The 19,576-nt window shown below is 41.8% G+C and overlaps 1 protein-coding gene across 1 annotated transcript in view; it reads left to right on the top strand.

Moving 5' to 3' along the window:
- ALKAL1 (ALK and LTK ligand 1) overlaps positions 1-12,189 on the top strand; it is a 183,261-nt gene extending 171,072 nt beyond the window's left edge. Inside the window, exons 2-5 of the mRNA XM_069731335.1 lie at positions 4,871-4,924; positions 9,169-9,252; positions 9,625-9,701; positions 11,937-12,189. Coding sequence (XP_069587436.1) covers positions 4,871-4,924; positions 9,169-9,252; positions 9,625-9,689 — 203 coding nt within the window. The 3' untranslated portion in view covers positions 9,690-9,701; positions 11,937-12,189. The remainder of the gene's footprint in view (positions 1-4,870; positions 4,925-9,168; positions 9,253-9,624; positions 9,702-11,936) is intronic.
- The last annotated feature ends 7,387 nt before the right edge of the window (positions 12,190-19,576 follow it).

The raw sequence follows: 19,576 nt of genomic DNA, 5'->3' as shown, positions 1-19,576 counted from the left end.
GGATCACTGCAGGCTGTAGGCTTGTCGGAAGAGATGAGTCTTCAGGTTCTTTTTGAAGGTTTCTATGGTAGGCGCAAGTCTGATGTGTTGGGGTAGAGAGTTCCAGAGTATGGGGGAAGCACGGGAGAAGTCTTGGATGCGGTTATGGGAAGAAGAGATGAGAGGGGAGTAGAGAAGGAGGTCTTGGGAGGACCGGAGGTCGCGTGTAGGTAGGTACCGGGAGACCATGTCACAGATGTATGGAGGAGACAGGTTGTGGATGGCTTTGTATGTCAGTGTGAGGGTTTTGAACTGGAGTCTCTGGGCGATAGGAAGCCAGTGAAGGGCTTGACACAGGGGAGAGGCTGGGGAATAGCGGGGGGACAGGTGGATTAGTCGGGCAGCAGAGTGTAGGATGGATTGGAGTGGTGCCAGAGTGCTAGAGGGGAGTCCAGAGAGTAGGAGGTTGCAGTAGTCGAGGCGGGAGATGATAAGGGCATGCACTAGCGTTTTTGCAGTGTTGCGGTCAAGGAAAGCACGGATCCGGGAAATATTTTTGAGTTTGAGATGACAGGAGGAGGCAAGGGCTTGGATATGTGGCTTGAAAGAGAGGGCAGAGTCGAGGATCACCCCGAGGCACCGGGCGTGTGGGACTGGGGATAGTGAGCAGCCATTGACATTGATGGATAGGTCTGGTGGAGGGGTAGAGTGAGATGGGGGAAAGATGATGAATTCTGTTTTGTCCATGTTCAGTTGTAGAAAGCGAGCAGAAAAGAAGGCTGAAATGGCAGACAGACAGTGCGGGATTTTGGTAAGCAAGGAGGAGAGGTCAGGTCCGGAGAGGTAGATCTGCGTGTCGTCAGCGTAGAGATGGTACTGCATACCGTGGGATTCTATGAGCTGTCCCAGGCCAAAAGTGTAGATGGAGAAGAGTAGGGGTCCTAGAACAGAGCCTTGAGGAACACCGACTGACAAGGGGCGAAGTGAGGAGGTGGTGTGGGGGAGGGAGACACTGAATGTTCGGTCTGTCAGATATGACGAGATCCAGGAAAGGGCCAAGTCTGTGATGCCAAGGGATGAGAGGATTTGTAGCAAAAGGGAGTGGTCTACAGTGTCAAAGGCAGAAGACAAGTCCAGGAGAAGGAGGACAGAGTAGTGTCGCTTGCTCCTGGCAGTTAGTAGGTCATTGGTGACTTTAGTTAGGGCAGTTTCAGTTGAGTGATGGGAACGGAAGCCTGATTGTAACCGATCAAAGAGGGAGCAGGAGGAGAAGTGGGAGGACAGTTCAAGATGGACGTGTTGCTCCAGCAATTTGGAGGCATAAGGGAGAAGAGATATCGGGCGATAGCTAGACACAGAGGATGGGTCGAGGGAGGGCTTTTTGAGGATGGGTGTGATCTTGGCATGCTTGAAGGATGAGGGAAAGACACCTGTTGTGAGTGAGAGGTTGAAGAGGTGCGTTAGGGTTGGGATGAAGACCGTGGAAAGGTTAGGGATGAGGTGGGATGGGAGCGGGTCAAGCGTGCAGGTGGTGAGGTGTGATCTTGACAGGAGGGTGGAGAGCTGATCTTCTGTCATGGTGGAGAAGCTGGTTTTGGAGGAGCAGGGTTGAGCAGCTAAGAGGGGCAGTGGGCGCTGTGGGCCAAAGCTTTCTCTGATCGTATCGATCTTCTGTTTAAAGAAAGAGGCGAAGTCATCAGCAGAAATGAGGGGGGAAGGAGGAGGTGCGGGGGGACGGAGTAGAGAATTGAAAGTGTTGAAAAGCTGTTTAGGGTTGTGGGACAGGGAGGATATGAGGGATGAGAAGTAAGTTTGTTTTGCGGCAGTGAGCGCAGACTTGAAGCTGGCGAGGGACTGCTTGTATGCAGTGAAGTGGTCGGCAGAGTGGGATCGCTTCCATCTCCGCTCAGCAATCCTGGAAGCCCGTCTCAATTCTTTGGTCAGGCTGGTCAGCCAGGGCTGCCTGTTAATTGTACGAGTTTTACTATGCATGAGTGGGGCGGCCGAATCGAGTGTTGTTGTTATTGTGGTGTTATAAAAAGTGGCAGTATAGTATGGCGGTGTGATTGACGGCGGGTGGTGCCTCCCACTGGCAGAGACACTTTTGCGTACTATGAGGGGCCCTGTGCCAGTGACGTTGCCAATGACTATGCCCCCCCACCTGATGAAGGAACCTGCACTTTCATCTGCACCTTCCTCTTTGTCCTCGTGTAAGGTGGTATAGTATGCGGGAAGGGGAACCTGACTTTCAGCAGGGTCAGATTCTGGCTGTGTAGAGTGCAAGGGGAATGTAGTAGTCTGGGTCAATGTACCAGCAGACTCATCTAGCAGTGGCTGGGCAATGGGCAGGATGAGGAGGAAACACAGATATAGGCCCAAATAATAAAGTGGGCTAAATGCAGTTCAAAAGTGGTAACAGGACTAAACAGGTAGCATTGCTTTGTTCAGTGGAGGAAAACTGTAATGAGTGGCAGACACAGTTAGTAGGCCCAAATAATAAAGTGGGCTAAATGTCTGCCAAAAAATTGTTCATAAATAAACAGGTGACATTGCTTTGCTCAGTGTTGGAAAACTGTAATGAGTAGCAGACTAAGTTAGTAGGCCCGAATAATAAAGTGGGCTAAATGTCTGCCAAAAAATTGTTCATAAATAAACAGGTGGCATAGCTAGGTACAGGGGTGGGCTCCTCTGCTTAGTAGCAGACAGTGGTAGTAGGCGCAAAGTATTATCTGGTCTAAATGGAGGCCAGGGCCCCTGTATATTTTAACTATCATCTATCATTTCAACAAATTTGTTTTGGCCGTGCCATTGAAGGATTTAATAGCACAGACTACACAATGGTGGAGCAGGGAGAGGTAAGTATTGCAAGTGGTAGAGCACTGTTGAAGCCGGGGGGAACACTCTCTCGTGAGTGGCGGTACTGGCACAGAGCCCCTCATATTACGACGGTGTGTCTGATGTCGGTTGTGCACCACCACCATCAGAGACACTTCATTGTACTATGAGGGACCCTGTGCCAGTGCCGTCGCCCAAGAGTGGGCCCACCCACCTGTCCAGGCAAACGGCACTCGCACGGGTGCTTGCGCCAGGTGGTGACCATGGCCCTGTAGGGGGAGTCAGCCCATTTAGGGAGGTATAAAAATGGCCTATGGTGGATATTCAGCAGCTGCAAATGGAGGAATTGGAGAAGTCAGTAAGAGGAGTTCAAAAGCAAGACATTTTTCAGGCAAGCTACGTGTCAGCAGGGGAAGGTGGGGAAAAATAATTTGAAATCCATGATTGGTTCATTTTAATGACGGTTTAATAAAGAGTTCGCACCCTTAGGTGCTATTGTGCTTTTGCCACTACCACCAGATGCACCACCACCATCACCATCATCAGTACCAGCTGGCAACCACCGCCACGGGCTCTTCCACCAGACATCCTCATTTTTTGGAAAATCTAACCAAAATAACAACCATTATATTGTACTGTAAAACAGGGTAGAAGGTGTATATAAACTTGTTGAGAATTTAAATCTCCCTTTTTTGGGGTGGGAAACTGAACCAAAACTCAGGCCCAGTGTATAAAACAACACAATGTAAGTGGCAGAAAGTGGCTGGCTGACATACGACAAACTAACAGGACTGAACTATATCCACTTTGTGAGAATTTGAATCTCACTTTTTTTTGGGAGACTGAACCAAAACTCAGGCCCAGTGTATAAAACAACACAATGTAAGTGGCAGAAAGTGGCTGAAAGATATATGAAAAAAATACAAGGACTGTAGTACAATTTCAATCTCCCTACAATGATCTCAGGAAAAGTATGGCAGCAATAAAAAGGACTGCTGCACACAAAAGTGTGGACAAATAAACAAGATAACTGTGCAGAAAGGAGCAACGGGATTTTTGCTTTTAAAAAAGCAGTTGTTTGCACAGCAGAGTGCAAACAGCAATGCAGCTATCAGGGAGCCTTATAAGTCAGCCTAATAAGCTACAGAGCTGATGCAGAAAAATATAGCCTCCACTGTCCCTGCAAAAAAATGGTGGTGTTGGACAGTGGAAATCGCTACAGCACAAGCAGTTTGGGGGTTAATCTTCCCTCCCTAACTATATCCCTTCTTCTGATGAAGCTGCAGCAACCTCTCCCTATGCTAAGATCGGCAGAAGTAAGATGGCAGTCGGCGTTCACGCCCCTTTATAGCCCCTGTGACGCTGCAGAAAGCAAGCCAATCACTGTCATGCCCTTCTCTAAGATGGTGGGGACCGAGACCTATGTTATCACGCTGCCCACACTCTGCGTCCTCCTTCATTGGCTGAAAAATGGCGCTGAAAGCGTCATATGAAACGCGACTTTTGCACGCAGATCGGCGACCTCATGGCCGATCCCACACTAGGATCGGGTCAGGTTTCATGAAGCCCGACTTTGCCGAAAGTCATCGATTTTTGAATTTGTCAGATCCGTTTCGCTCAACCCTAGTTAGCACTGCTTTTTTGTAGGCACAGTGGCTCAGTGGTTAGCACTAATGCTTTGCAGGCACAGTGGCTTATTGGTTAGCACTACTGCTTCTGTTTTACATCACCAACAAGAACAACATCTGCAAAGAGTTTGTATGTTCTCCCCATGTTTGCGTGAGTTTTTCCCGGGTTCTCTGGTTTCCCGACACACTCCAAAGATAGGGAAATTAGACTGTGGGCAGAGCAATTATAATATATATAAAATGCTACGGAATATGATGATGCTATATAAGGAATGATAAATAATAATAATACAACATATTTGTCACAAAGTGAGGTAAAATAAACAGATAGTAAATAAGAGTCAGGTTAAAATCAATTGACATTTGTAAATCTAACTTTATGATTGTAGAAAGAATAATCTGTACATAAGTACGTTTTTTTTTTCCAGAAATATTTTCCAGAGATTCCACTCTTAAAGAAAAGTTCATAAATCATTTTACAGGTAAGGATTATTTAAAGAGATCATTGATCATGGAAGAGTCATCTTGTAATACTGCATTTTCCTGCAGTGTAGTTTAGGAGACAATTGCTTTCCCATTACAAAAACTGTCAATTGGAATTCGAACTAACAGACTAGTGATTAATAGATCACCAGTGCGACTTCATTTAGAGGTGGGATAACCCCTGTTAAGGAGTTTGTGCAAAAGTGTTAAAGGGGTATATCCCATATCCTCCATCAATTGGAGAGGGTTCTTGTTGATCGATGGTGGTCTGACTGTTGGGATCATTAGTGATCCAGATATCAAGGCTTTAGAACCGCAAACAATTCATGAATGTAACGGAGATGAGCAGTCCCTGCTCCATTCATTGCCTATGGGAATAGCCAAGCATGGTCCCAAGGGTCAGACACTCAGTGATCAGTAAAATACCCTCTGTACTGCGGATAAGTTATATATTCTTCTTTCTTTTGGTAGGAAAAGCATGAGGTTTGTATATTATATGTTTGTAGATAAGCATTCGTTTTTTAACTTCTCGGGCATCCCAGAGGGGAAACACCTGGTCTCACCTCCTCATTAGTGTAAATTTCTGTTCCCTCTGAATTAGAATTTTACCAGATTGGAAACAGCAATTAAGGTTAGATAAGCTTTTACATTAAATATTTACATACAGTATATAGGTGTAGACATACCCTACACATTTGTCAATATGAAGCGGACAATCCCTCAGTCTAATCTGTGTGTGATCTATTTATTAACGATCTGGTAGAAGGTGTACATAGTGAAATATTGATATATGCAGAAGATCCAAAACTATGTAAAGCAGTCAATACAAGAGAAGATAGTATTCTGCTACAGATGGATCTGGATAAGTTGGAAACTTGGGCCAAGAGGTGGCAGATGAGGTTTAGCAATGATAAATGTAAGGTTATACACATGGGAAGAAGGAATCAATATCATCATTGCACACTGAATGGGAAACCACTGAGTAAATCTGACATGGAGAAGGACTTGGGGATCCTAGTTAATGATAAACTTACCTGGAGCAGGCAGTGACAGGCAGCGGCTGCCAAGGAAACAGGATCATGGGGTGCATTATAAGAGGGCTGGATACACATGATGAGAGCATTATACTGCCTCTGTACAAATCCCTGGTTAGACTGTACATGGAGTCCTGTGTACAGTTTTAGGCACTGGTGCTCAGGAAGAATATATTGGAACTAGAGCGAGCCCAACAGAAGGCAACAGAATTAATAAAAGGGATGGGAACTACAATACCCAGAGAGATTAGCAAAATTAGGATTATTTAGTCTAGAAAAAAGTTGACTGAGGGGCAATCTAAACCATGTGTAAGTATATAAGGCGACAATACAAATATATCTCCAAGGATCTGTTTATACAAAGGAAGATGACTGTCAAAAGGGGGCATTCTCTGCGTCTGGAGGACAGAAAGTTTTTCCACCAACATAGAAGAGGATTCTTTATTGTTAGGGCAGTGAGAATCTAGAATTCCTTGCCTGAGGAGGTGATGATGGCGAACTCAGTTGAGGGGTTCAAGAGAGGCCTGGATGTTTTCCTGGAGCATAACAATATTTTATCTTACAGTTATTAGGTTCGTTAGAAGGACGTAGATCTGGGGATTTATTCTGATGGAATATATGCTGAACTGGATAGACAAATGTCTTTTTTCGGCCTTGCTAACTATGCTACTATGTTACTATGTTATATAAGCAGCACAAAAAAATAAACAAGATTATTGATCCCTCAAAAATCATCAAAAATCAGCAGAAAATTGGGAACTTAAAACTTAACATTAAATATTAACAGAAAATATCACAACACAACACACATCAAAATTAGAACTCCTAGCAGGGCTAAACAAACATATATACCACAAAAACTGGTGACGGATTATGATCCAAAAAAATCTACCAGTACAACTGGAATTGCAGTGCAAAAAACACAATCAGACATGGGGTACCCTGCAGATTGGTCCAAATTCTGCTATATGGATCTCTTTAATGCATTTTGAGACATAGAGAGGTAAATGTACCAGTTGCACTGATGGGTATGCAGGGTCCCCCATGTCTGATTGTGTTTTTTGCAATGCAATTCCACTTGTACTGGTAGATTTTTTTCGGATCATAATCAGTCTCAAGTTTTTGTGGCATATACGGTTGTTTAGCCCTGCTGGGAGTTCTGATTTATATGTGTGTTGTGTTGTGATATTTTAATGTTAATATTTAGGGTATGTGCCCACGTTCAGGATTGCATCAGGATTTGGTCAGGATTTTTCATCAGTATTTGTAGCCAAAACCAGGAGTGGGTGATAAATGCAGAACTGGTGCATATGTTTCTATTATACTTTTCCTCTAATTGTTCCACTCCTGGTTTTAGCTACAAATACTGATGAAAAATTCTGACCAAATCCTGATGCAATCCTGAACGTGGACACATACCCTCAATGTTAAGTTTTAAGTTCCCAATTTTCTGCTGATTTTTTATGTTACTATGTTACTATAGCCAGAAAACAGCTGTGTGAACTGCATTTTTTTGCTCTTTCAACACTTCCAAGTTGTTCTGCAAGGATGACATCGAAGTATGTTTTCATATTTCGAATTGCAAGATTTTTTTTTATTATTTTTTTTCCTGAAAGGAATTTATCAGGATTTATAGAAAGTTAAATGAAGGTTTATACTTTCCAATGGTTTCATGATTCCAACATTGCATGAACACAACAGGCAGTTCTGCTGTGCCATGTTATATCTTGATTAGGGATTAGTGAAGTTTTTGTTATGGGGCTAAAGGTACCTTCACTCTGAACAACCTAACAACGATAACGATAGCGATCCGTGACATTGCAGCGTCCTGGATAGCGATATCGTTGTGTTTGACACGCAGCAGCGAACTGGATCCTGCTGTGACATCGTTGGTCGGAGCAGAAAGGCCAGAACTTTATTTTGTCGCTGGATCTCCCGCAGACATCGATGAATCGGCGTGTGTGACAACGATGCCAATCGCTGCAGCGTCGCTGTGTGGTCGCTGGAGAGCTGTCACACAGACAGCTCTCCAGCGACCAACGATGCCGAAGTCCCCGGGTAACCAGGGTAAACATCGGGTTACTAAGCACAGGGCCGCGCTTAGTAACCCGATATTTAGCCTGGTTACCAGTGTAAATGTAAAAAAAAACAAACACTACATACTTACATTCTGGTATCTGTCGCATCCCCCAGCGTTCTGCTTCCCTGCACTGTCAGCGCCGGCTGGCCGTAAAGCAGAGCACAGCGGTGACGTCACCGCTCTGCTTTACGGCCGGCGCTTACACAGTGCAGGGAAGCAGAACGCCAGGGGACGCAACAGACACCGGAATGTAAGTATGTAGTGTTTGTTTTTTTTTACATTTACACTGGTAACCAGGGTAAACATCGGGTTACTAAGCGCGGCCCTGCGCTTAGTAACCCGATGTTTACCCTGGTTACCCGGGGACTTCGGCATCGTTGGTCGCTGGAGAGCTGTCTGTGTGACAGCTCTCCAGCGACCACACAGCGACGCTGCAGCGATTGGCATCGTTGTCTAGATCGCTGCAGTGTCGCTAAATGTGACGGTACCTTAAATCATTCTGAAAATTAAAATGGAATTAAAAAAGAATAGTAGACAGGAAAATGTAACCCTTTGCTAAATCCAATACACCATTAATGAGTGGATGGAAAATGTAAGTGAACGGAAAATTTAATTAAAGAGAACCTGTCATCATAATTTTGTAATATAAAGTAAAGACATAGCTGTAATGGAGCTGTAATACTACTTACATTGATACCTTTGTTGGAGAAATCTGCTTTGTTCTTCTCTAATCACCTTTTGAAGTTTTCTGCTCTTTAGATTTCGGTACACAAGGGCCGGAGTGAGCACTCGGTCTCCTGCCCCTGTCTATGATTCCCCAGCTCTTTCCACCTGCATCCTGTCAGTGAATGAAAGGTCATTGCTGAAATTTTAAACAGAGGAGTCAGGAGATTCCCAGACCGGAGGCAGGCGGAGGGGCTGGGGAATCACAAACAGGAAGGAGAATCCCAGTGCACAGTCTGTCCCCTGTGCACCAAAATCTAATTTGCAGAAAACTTCAAATGGTGATTAGAGAAGAATAACAAGGCAGATTTCTTTGCTGACAATTTCTTGCAGTACATTTTGTAGGCAGTGGGTTTCCCAATCCAGCAAAACATGTGGCTAATAATTATTTTAATGTTATCTCCAGAAGGTCCAGTAGTAGTCTCAGCAGAATGCAGCAAGCAATTCTATCGACTTTACCACAACACAAAAGACTGTTCAACACCAACTCGTAAGTAGACTGACATAAAATGTACAGAATAATTAATTCTGCTTTGGATACCTACTAATCATTACAATTCTGTAACATGAAATCAATTTAAGCACATTTCTCAGTTTTTGGATTTGCAAGACTCTTTTTGTTCCGTAAATGTGTGGAAGTTACCTGACAATTTTCTTTTTTTTTTACTAGTGGATTTCAGATTAGCACAAACTGTTTTAGACTATGCAAATATATTCCCCAGGCATTGGCAGCTATGCTAAGGAGCTTGATTCATGAAAAGAAGGTTGTGAAGTGTGAAAAAAGGATTTCTTATATCTGTACTTAATATGATTTCAAAAGTCTCGTTCTTATGTCTCTTTATGTTGTTTTATCTTCGTACAGATTTTAAAAGATGTGCAAGGCTGCTAACACGGTTGGCCAAGAGCCCGTTGTGCTCACAACCCTAAAAAGTTAATATTGTAAGTAAATCTACATTTCTTTTCTATTGTTTGTACTATATATGATGTAAAATTAAAATAAACTGAATTTAGTTTTTTTTTCAAAATGGCACACAACAGTTTTTTGAGTCAATGCTAGAAGTGGATTCAAAGGGATTGGGAAACATGAATAAGAAAATTATATTTTTTCCTGCTGGATTCACTCTGGCTTTGACTCAAATAAATCACAGTGGTGTGTCCCCCTTAAAAAAAACTTCTACTGTACATTTTTTCAGCTGCATGGTTCCGGCTTGCAAACATTGCAGTGTCTTGAAGTTCCATTAACTTGTATGGGATATCTCTAAGTCTCACGCCCATGATCCTTTTAACACAGCGTAAACTAACCTGAATTGCGTTTTTGAAATCTGCAACTTGTCAGTTTCTCTTCTGATAAATATGTTTTTCATTTGCGGATTTTGCCTACTAATTTTTTATAAATGCAAATTCAACAGTTACAAAAATACAAAAGATGTATGTAATCCATAGGTTTACCAATAAAGTTTATAAATTAACTTCTGTTTCAGGCAGATTCCTCTTGAAATCCACCTGAAAAGCTATTAAAATATATTAGGAAGATTTAATATATGAAACACATCAGTGTAATATTTTCAGTCTTTTTGAGCTTCTTTTAACTGCTTCTGGCTTCAAAAGTCATGACTGAACATTTTTCAGGCATGCTAGTTTAAATATAAAATTAAAAAGTTTTGAATCTGGCAACTGGGGACAAGGCCACTGCAAAAAAGACCAAAAAGGCGGAAAAGAAGACGCCTCCGGAAAAACATCACCTGCGTTTTCTTATAAATGTCTTCTGTTTCAAAAGCTCAGTGAGTACGCCAGCATCTAACTGATATGATTTGCTGACCAACTGATGGTGGAAAGAGATGTGGATTACGAGTGTCCGATTTTGGACTGTAGATTGGTTTGTTCTCCCTGAGATAAGCCACCTACCAACGTGTCAGTTGACGGCTTTCTCATAGAGAACACAAGACCTTTTGTCCGAACAAGAGCTCCTGTGTGTATGGGAGATTCAGCTAAGATGGCTGTTGGCTGAAGATTGGCCGAAACATCGTTCGTCCAACAGCCATCTAGTGTATTTGACCGGTTTTAGAAGATGACAATGAAAAAAGTGGTTGTGTCCTGTGAGGTTTTTGGAACTTGTACAGATTATTATAATTTTGGATTTCACAGTGATTTGCTTATTCATCAGTATTTTTGGCTTTAGACAAAATTCACTTACAACATCTTTATGATTTAATATGGTTTTCGAACTTGTGCATGAAAAATATTAGCTGTTCCTGACTTTTTGATAAATTTATCAGAGCAGATGCGTAACAGATGCAAAACTACATATCTACTTTGTGAGGATTGTCATTCAGTAAATTAGTACATCACAGATGAATACCATAAAACCATATTTTAGGCAATTAGTTTAGCTTGCAATTTACCGTACCTATTATTTCACAATTTCAAATTCTACTCTGATTAGTTTAATTAATTACAGTTATTTGAAACATAATTGCACAATCAAGATCTAAATGGGAACCTGACAGCAGTATCGACACCTAATAACTAATTGCATGGCTACATTTGTCTTTTAGCTGTTTTTCTCTGAATGTTCTTATGCATAGGACTAATTCAAAACACATATGCTACTTCCCAATCTCTTGATAGCATGAGCACTGAGGACTCTGATCTGCCCTAACACACTCCTTATGAATTATACATCCCACTGATGCCCATGAACACAGCGACTTCGCATGTTCAGTGGACCTAAACACCAAAGAATTGCGGTTACACTGCACTTGCACTTGTTGAGTCTCGGTGTTCATGAGCATCTGTGGGATATAGAAGTGCACATCTCACAGATTTCCGGGGCATGCACTGTGTGACTGCAAGATTCTAGCACGTGGGTCAGTTGAGCTTGAAATTGCAGTGTTCTTGAGAGTCAGCTGGACTTAGATTTCAGGTAGAATACTTCAGCCACACCTCACCGGGCCTTGTATACTTGTAGCCCACGATTTCTGGACCAATCCTATTCATAAGAAAATATTCTTCTGTTTTTTTTTTATTTTGTACTGTAGTCCATTTCTGAAAACTTATAAGAGCAAAAATAAAAAAATTAAGTATTTGGTATATGTAATAAATTACTAAATTATCAGTATATTTCCATATACAAAGTTTGTATATAACTGTATATTTTTATGCTTTCCGTTGTAGATCTGACCTACTAAAACAGAACTCTGATTTGCCAAGAATGTGCCTTGAAATCGGATGTCTATACCATGATGATCTGAGTTACTGTTTTCTCATAAAAGCATCCTTTTCTTTAAGTTGAACATTCCATAGTCATGTGAATAAAACATTTTTTATCGCACTGCCCAGGGCCAAAAAGAAATTTAGCTATTTATTTAAATACTTTGTATATAATATTTACTAATGATATACTAAATATATATTATAACCACTTGCAGAGTCTGTTCTTTTTCTTTATAATTTGCTATCTTACATATTTCATTGTTACTAAATATGTGACTTGAATATTTTTTTTATTTGCACTAATTTGAAATGAAAATAATAATAATAATAGTAATAATAATAAAATATATATACATTTATACACACTGCTCAACAAAAATAAAGGGAACACTAAATACCACATCATAGAAATCACAGAATGGAATATTCCAGTTGCAAATCTTTATTCATTACATAATGGAATGTGTTGAGAACAATAAAACATAAAAAAATGATTAAGGTAAATTAAATTTAATATCCCATGGAGGTCTGGATTTGGCATGATACGCAAAATCAAAGTGGAACATCAAATTACAGGCTGATCCAACTTCAGTGGAAATTCCTTAAGACGAGGAAATTATGCTCAATAGTGTGTGTGACCTCCACGTGCCTGTATGACCTCCCTACAATGCCTGGAAATGCTACTGTTGAGGTGGCGGAGGGTCTCCTGAGGGATCTCCTCCCAGACCTGGATTAAAGCATCAGTCTACTCCTGGACAGTCTGCGGCGCTATGCGTTGGTGGATGAAAGAAGACATGGTGTCCCAGATGTGCTCGATTGGATTCAGGTCTGGGGAACGGGCAGGCCAGTCCATAGCATCAGTGACTTCATCATGCAGGAACTGATGACACGCTTCAGCTATATTAGACCTAGCATTGTCATGTCGGTACCTAATGGCAGTCAGGGTACCTCAGACTAGTACATGGAGGGCAATGCGGCACTCCAAAGAAATGCCCCCCCACACCATTACTGACCCCTCTGATGCTGGAGAATGTTGCAGGCAGCAAAATATAGCTCCACGGCATCTCCAGACTCTAATACATCTATCACATGTCTCAGTGTTAACCTGTTATCATCCATGAAGAGCACAGGGTGCAAATTTCAAATCTGCCAATCTTGGTGTTCTCTGCAAATGCTAATCTCCCTGCATGATGTTGGACTGTAAGCACAACACCCACTTGTGGACTTCATGCCCTCATACCTCTCTTATGAAGTCTGTTTCTGACAGTTTAAGCTGACATATGAATGTTAGTGGCCTGCTGGAGCTCATTTTGCAGGGTTCTGGCGCTTCTCTTCCTTTGTGCAAGTTGAAGGTAGTGGTCCTGCTGATGGATTGTTACCCTCCCATGCTCCCCCAATATCTCCTGGTATACTGGCCTGTTTACTGGTATCTGCTCCATGCTCTGGACACTGTGCTAACAGACACAGCTACCATTCTTGCCACAGATCACATTGATGTGCCATCTTGGATGAGCTGCACTACTTGAGTAACTTCTGTGGGTTGTAGACACCACTTCATGCTGCTGCGATCACCCCCTGCAAAACCACTCCTTTATAGGTGTTGCCTTGCTAATTGCTTATAATTTCTACCTGTTGTCTGTTCCATTTTCACAACAGCAGGATAAATTGATACACAATCGGTGTTGCTTCATAAATGGACAGGTTGATTTCCCAGAAGTGTGATTAACTTGCAGTTACATGTGTATGTATATGTATAATGCATACATAGACACACTTTTCAGCATCGAACTTTCAAAATCAAGGAGGAGGAGAACAGATAATGGAATTATGGAAATCACATAATCGACAGACATGTTTTTTAACAGGACACAAGGCTGCATTTTGCTCATGCTACTGTGACAGTCTGCTTTGTCTATATTGCTACCCTAGTCTGTGCATTCACTGAACTTCATTTCCATTGACCACTTCTGTGACATCATTGATTGCAATTGCAAAGGGAAATGCCAACAGCAGATCTTGATGGTTTGAGTACCCAAGTTTATTCAGCGTGGCATAAAATTAATCAGACAACCATTAAAGCAGCCAAGGCATATAAGTGCTGCGATTTCTGCATGCAGCACTCAATCTCAATACTAAATAAGTCAAGGTGGTTTGAAAATTTGGGTTCAATAATCATGTACTGTATTTTGCATATCATTATCATACAGTATTTATCGATCCTATGATTTCCATAATGACTTGACTTTTTTTTCGGATTAGAGGTCAGCAATTATATTCAAGTACTATAGAATTCCACTTGCACTTTACAAGAATCCACATTCGATAACATTTTTTTGTAAATCGCTTCCATGCTGGCTGAGCCATAAAGGGCCATTAAACAGTTAAAAACAAAAAAAATAACCCTAATGCTTTCATCACTGCTCAAATCTCCAGTCCCTTTTCTCCTCACCATCATCTATCTAGTCGTTGTTCCATCTTCTGATCACCGCTCGAGCTGAAATCTCTGAGTCTCTCATGCTAGGCTGGGATTTCCCGCTCTGACAAGTCCCGGGGTGGTTATAGACATGTGCACAAAAGGTCAAGGCGTACTTCATGATGTCATGATATCATGAGCTTCTTTGCTCTTGCACAGAACCCTCCCAGGTCTCTCATTGTGAGTGGCAGGGGATCAAAAGTTGTGAAGAGGACTGGATGGGTGATAGTGAGGAATGAAGGTACTAGAGAGGTGATTGGTGAGATGAATATAATGATTTTTTATTTTTTATATGTTACAATTATTATGCTGTGGTGCCTGGGGTAAGAAACCAGAGCATGATAACTGATATACTGTAAAATTCAAAGAGAAATCCACACAAACAGGTGAAATCTAATTTTGCCTGAGCCGCTCATCTCCAGATATATCTCCTGTGACATACTAACACTAAGTTGAGTATTTGTGAAATGTAAAGGAAATTATACAAGGTTTACTAGTTATTTAAAAATTGTAAATTTGAAAATTGTGATGTTCATTCATACTCTTACTAACAGATTACCTGAAGGATAAATAAACCCAATTTAAAGGATTTATTAAAACTTGTTTTCTATTGTATTCTCTTAAAAAAGTAGGGGAAACTATGTGTTGATTTTAGTTAGCTGTAGTGATATCTGTGCACTTTATGAAAGATAGTTATCCAAATGATGCTGTAATAATCCATGGGCTGCAGCCATGGTATAGGTAGGACAGTGTGTACTTTGCCATTTAATTATCAGCAAAGTGGATAGGACTCTAAAAAACATTTGAGTCTGACTTAAGAAGAGAAATACAGGCTCACTATTGTAATTTTAAAACTCCACTACTTTTTAAAGATGATATAATAAAAGTCAAGGTTTAATGCATCCCCTTAATTGGGTCTATTTACATTCGGGTAATCTGTTAATAGGAATTTTCATCCCAAAAGGGGGGTGTACACGCACTAGGTGTGCATTATATTCCGCCCTTTTGAGTCAATACATTTTGTAAGACCACCTTTCTCTGCAATTAGTGCTGCAAATGTTTTGGGGTCTGTCTCTGCCAGCTTTACACATCTAGAGGCTGACATTTGTGACCATTCTTCTTTGCAAACTAGCGCTAGCTCAGTGAGATTAGATAAAGAGCATCTGTAAAAAGCAATTTTCAAATCTTGCCATAGATTCTCAATGGGATTTAGGTCTGGACTGTGACTGGACCATTCAAACACATGAATATCCTTTGATCTAAACCATTCCATTGTAGCTCTGGCAGTATGTTTAGGGTCGTTTCCTGCTTGAAGGTGAACATACACTCCAGTTTGAAATATTTTGCAGACTCCATCAGGTTTTCCTCCTGGATTTCCCTGTATTTAACTCTATCCATCTTACAATCATCTCTGATGAGCTTCACTATCCCTGTTGAAAAAATGATTCCCCAAAGCATGATGCAGCCACCATCATATTTGATGGTGGGGTTGGTGTTTTCAGATTGATGAGTAGTATCAGCTTTCCACAAAAAGTAGAGTTTTGCATTTAGCCCCCAAAAGTTCTGGTGTGGTCTTATTTAGCCTGAGCACCTTCTTCCACATGTTAGCTGTGTCCTCTCCATTGCTTTTTGAAAACTGCAATGAGACTACTTATGGTTTGGTTTCAAAAATGTGTTTCATCTTGCTATGCTTCTATAAAGGCCAGATTTGTGGAGTATTTGACTAATAGCTGTCCTATGGACAGATTCTGCCACCTGAGCTGTTCATCTCCTCCAGAGTGACCATAGGCCTCTTGGATGCTTCTCTAATTTGTGCTCTCCTTGCTTGGGATGTCAGCTTAGGTGGATGACCATGTCTTCGTAGGCTTGCAGTTGTGCCATATGCCTTCGATTTTTGGATAATTGATTAATCCAAGTACTGACCAGACGTGAGAAACATGAAAGCAAAAGGAAATGGTGTCCACCTCCACATAAAATAATTGCATTTATTTGTAGAAAATAGTATTCTTTGTAATTTTGGGACTTGCAGACTGTTTGAGATAACCCATTCTGGTATCCGGCCACCTACATGACATCACATGATCAGAACATTTCACCTGTATGTAGTTACTGCAGGTATATAGGGGTTGACCATTTTCCGTAATGAATGCTGTGATAAAGAACACCAGAGTCGCGTTCGAAACGCGTTGCATTGCCTTCTACCACCTACACTCCTTTCATTAAGGATATATTTTAACTATTTTCTACAAATAAAACCCAAACCCCATTTCCTTTTGCTTCCATGGTTCTCAAGTCTGGTCAGGTATATCGCATAAAATCCCAATAAAATACATTTAAAGAGAACGTCACAAGCAAAAACACTATTAACCTGCAGATATAGGGTTGATGTGAAAGTTCATAGAGTTACTAATCTGCCCAGTGCCCACACCTAACCGAACGCTGTGGGGGGGATGAACTTTATTCTCCCTGGCTGCAATTGGCATCAGTCACAGGGGTGGCGTCAGTTCCGTCTCTACTCTTAGAATACAGAGCAATGTTTGTCACCACGTCTCTGGCCCTGACTGACTGCCAGCTCTAATGCAGAGTCAGTGTCAGTCAGGGTCGGGGGCGTGGCCACAGACACTGCTTTGTATTTTGAAAGCAGTGACTGAACCCGCTCAGGCACCACCCCTGTGACTGCAACCAAATGCTGCCAGCTAGAATAAAGTTCATTTTCTTCCTGCAGCATTTGGCTATGTGCTGGCATCGGGCAGGTTAATAACTCTTTTAACCTGCTGATTATCCTCATATAAGCAGGCTAAAAGTAGAGGTGGGCAAACCGCAACAGAAAAGTTTGGGGTCCTTACAGAGTACCTGCTGTTTGGGGATGGCCTCTGAACACAGACTTCACCAGGAAGTCCGTGTTGCTGTTTGGGTTCGGCTTCCTGAACACTGGGTGTTTCTTGCTCTGTCATTTTCATGAGAGAGCAAAAAACACTGGTTGCTCTGATTTGCGGTGAAATTATTTCCACTGGTTAGAGTGCGGCGGTTCCCACGCTGTCAGGTGACAGCATTAGCTCGCGACTGTGACAGGAGATAAAAACTTTGCCGCTGGTCACTGGCATCGGCTGATGGGACTGCTACTCTCGTCAGCTGTTAATTAATAATAAGGAGAGCAGGTGTCTGCTGACGTGATTATTTATCAGCCGGCGCCTGCTCTCTAAATAATTTTAAAAAATGGAGCAGGTTCCTCTATTTCTGACAACTAGCCAGACAAAACTGACAGCTGCAGGCTGCAACCCACAGCTGTCAGCATTAGCAAGGCTGGTTATCAAGAATAGAGGGATTCCCAAGCAATTTTTTAAAATGATTTAAATAAATAATTAGAAAAACAGTTTGGGGTACCCCCCATTTTTGACAACCAGCCAAGCTAAAGCTGACAGCTGGGGACTGGTATTCTATGGCTGGTAAGGGGTCATGGATATTGGCATCTCCCAGACTAAAAATAGCAGCTCGCAGCCTCCCAAAAAAGGCACATCTATTACATGCATCAATTCTGGCACTTTGTCCTACTCGGCCTATTGTGGTGGCAAGTGGAATTCATATTTATGGGGTAGCTGTAACCTTTGTATTGTCCTGTGACATCAAGCTCATGGCTTAGTAATGGGGAAGCAGCTATAATATGCCTATCCATTACTACTCCTATAGTAAGTATAAACACACAGCAAGTATAAAGTTTGTTATTTGAAATAAAAACAAAACACACTTTTACTCTTTTAGTTAAAAATAACAAACACAATACTCATTTAACGCCCAATCCAGTGAAGCCCTCGTATCCTGTAATAAAGCAAAAATAATAAACAACCATATCCCTCACCTCTCGGGTCGTTCTGTCCCATGCCATAATTTACATCTGGGGACTTACAGTGTTCAACCTGGATGGTGCCAAGTTGCAACCATCCAGGCTGAGAACTATTGGGGGATGAACTGATGTGAGCTCAGCATCAGTTACTAGCTGTGATGTCATCTAGGTTACCACCAGTCATTGAGGCTGCATTCCCAGACGGGCTTGTGAACTGTGGGGACCTTAGGGAGATCACCGATAGAACAGTGAGAAAAAGTCTCATGGTGCAGTGCTGAGCTCAGCGAGTTCGCCGCAGTTCACCATGAGAAATTCCGATGAACTATCTGAGCTCAGTGTTGCACCGTGAGACTGTTTCTCACTTTCCTAATGATGATCTCACCGAGGTCACCGTGGTTCACATGCCCAGCTGGGAATGCAGCCTCAGTGACATGTGGTAACCTCGATAACTTCACCGCTGGTCACTGATGCTGCGATTGCAGCTCATTCTCAGCCTTGATGGTTGCATCTTGGCAGCGTCCATGTTGAAAACTGTTTATTCCCAAACATAGATTATGGCATGGTATAGAAGAATGGACAGGTGAGGGATATGGTTGTTTTTTATTTTTGTTTTATTACAGGAGATAAGGGCTACAATGGAATGGGATTTAGGTGACTATAATAAAGGAAATAAAATAAAAAAGTAAAAATGTATTTTGTTTTTATTTCAAATAAAGGACTTTATACTTGCAATGTGTTAATTACAATACAACTATAGGATTAGTAATGAATAGGTGTATTATAGACACCTCTCCATTACTAAGCCATGGGCATGATATCACCAGACAATACAAAGGTGACATCAACACCACAAATATGGACCCCACTTGCAACCACCACAGGACAAGTGGGAAGAGTCGGCCAAAGGGCCAGAATTGGCTCATCTAATAGATGCACCTTTTCTGGCTAACTGTGGGTTGTTATTTTTACGCTGTGGGGTCAATATCCATGACCCCTTACCAGCCTGAGAACACCTGCTCCCAGCTGTCTGCTTTAGCATGGCTGGTTGTCAAAAATTGGGGGGACCCCACACCTTTTAAATTATTTATTTAAATAATTAAAAAATACGGTGCAGGGACCCTTCTATTATTGATAACCAGTCTTGCTAATGCTGACAGCAGAGGGTTGTAACCCGCAGCTGTCAATCTTGCCTGGCTGGGTATCAAAAATACAGGGGAATACATGCTGTTTTTTTAAATTATTTGTTTAGTGGACAAGCGCCAGCTGGTGAATATTTCCATCGGCTGC

This window comes from Ranitomeya imitator, chromosome 6, assembly GCF_032444005.1.
Source record: "Ranitomeya imitator isolate aRanImi1 chromosome 6, aRanImi1.pri, whole genome shotgun sequence".
Lineage (NCBI taxonomy): Eukaryota > Metazoa > Chordata > Amphibia > Anura > Dendrobatidae > Ranitomeya > Ranitomeya imitator.
Note: the sequence above shows the minus strand (reverse complement) of the source record. Positions and strands in the feature narration are given on the sequence as shown.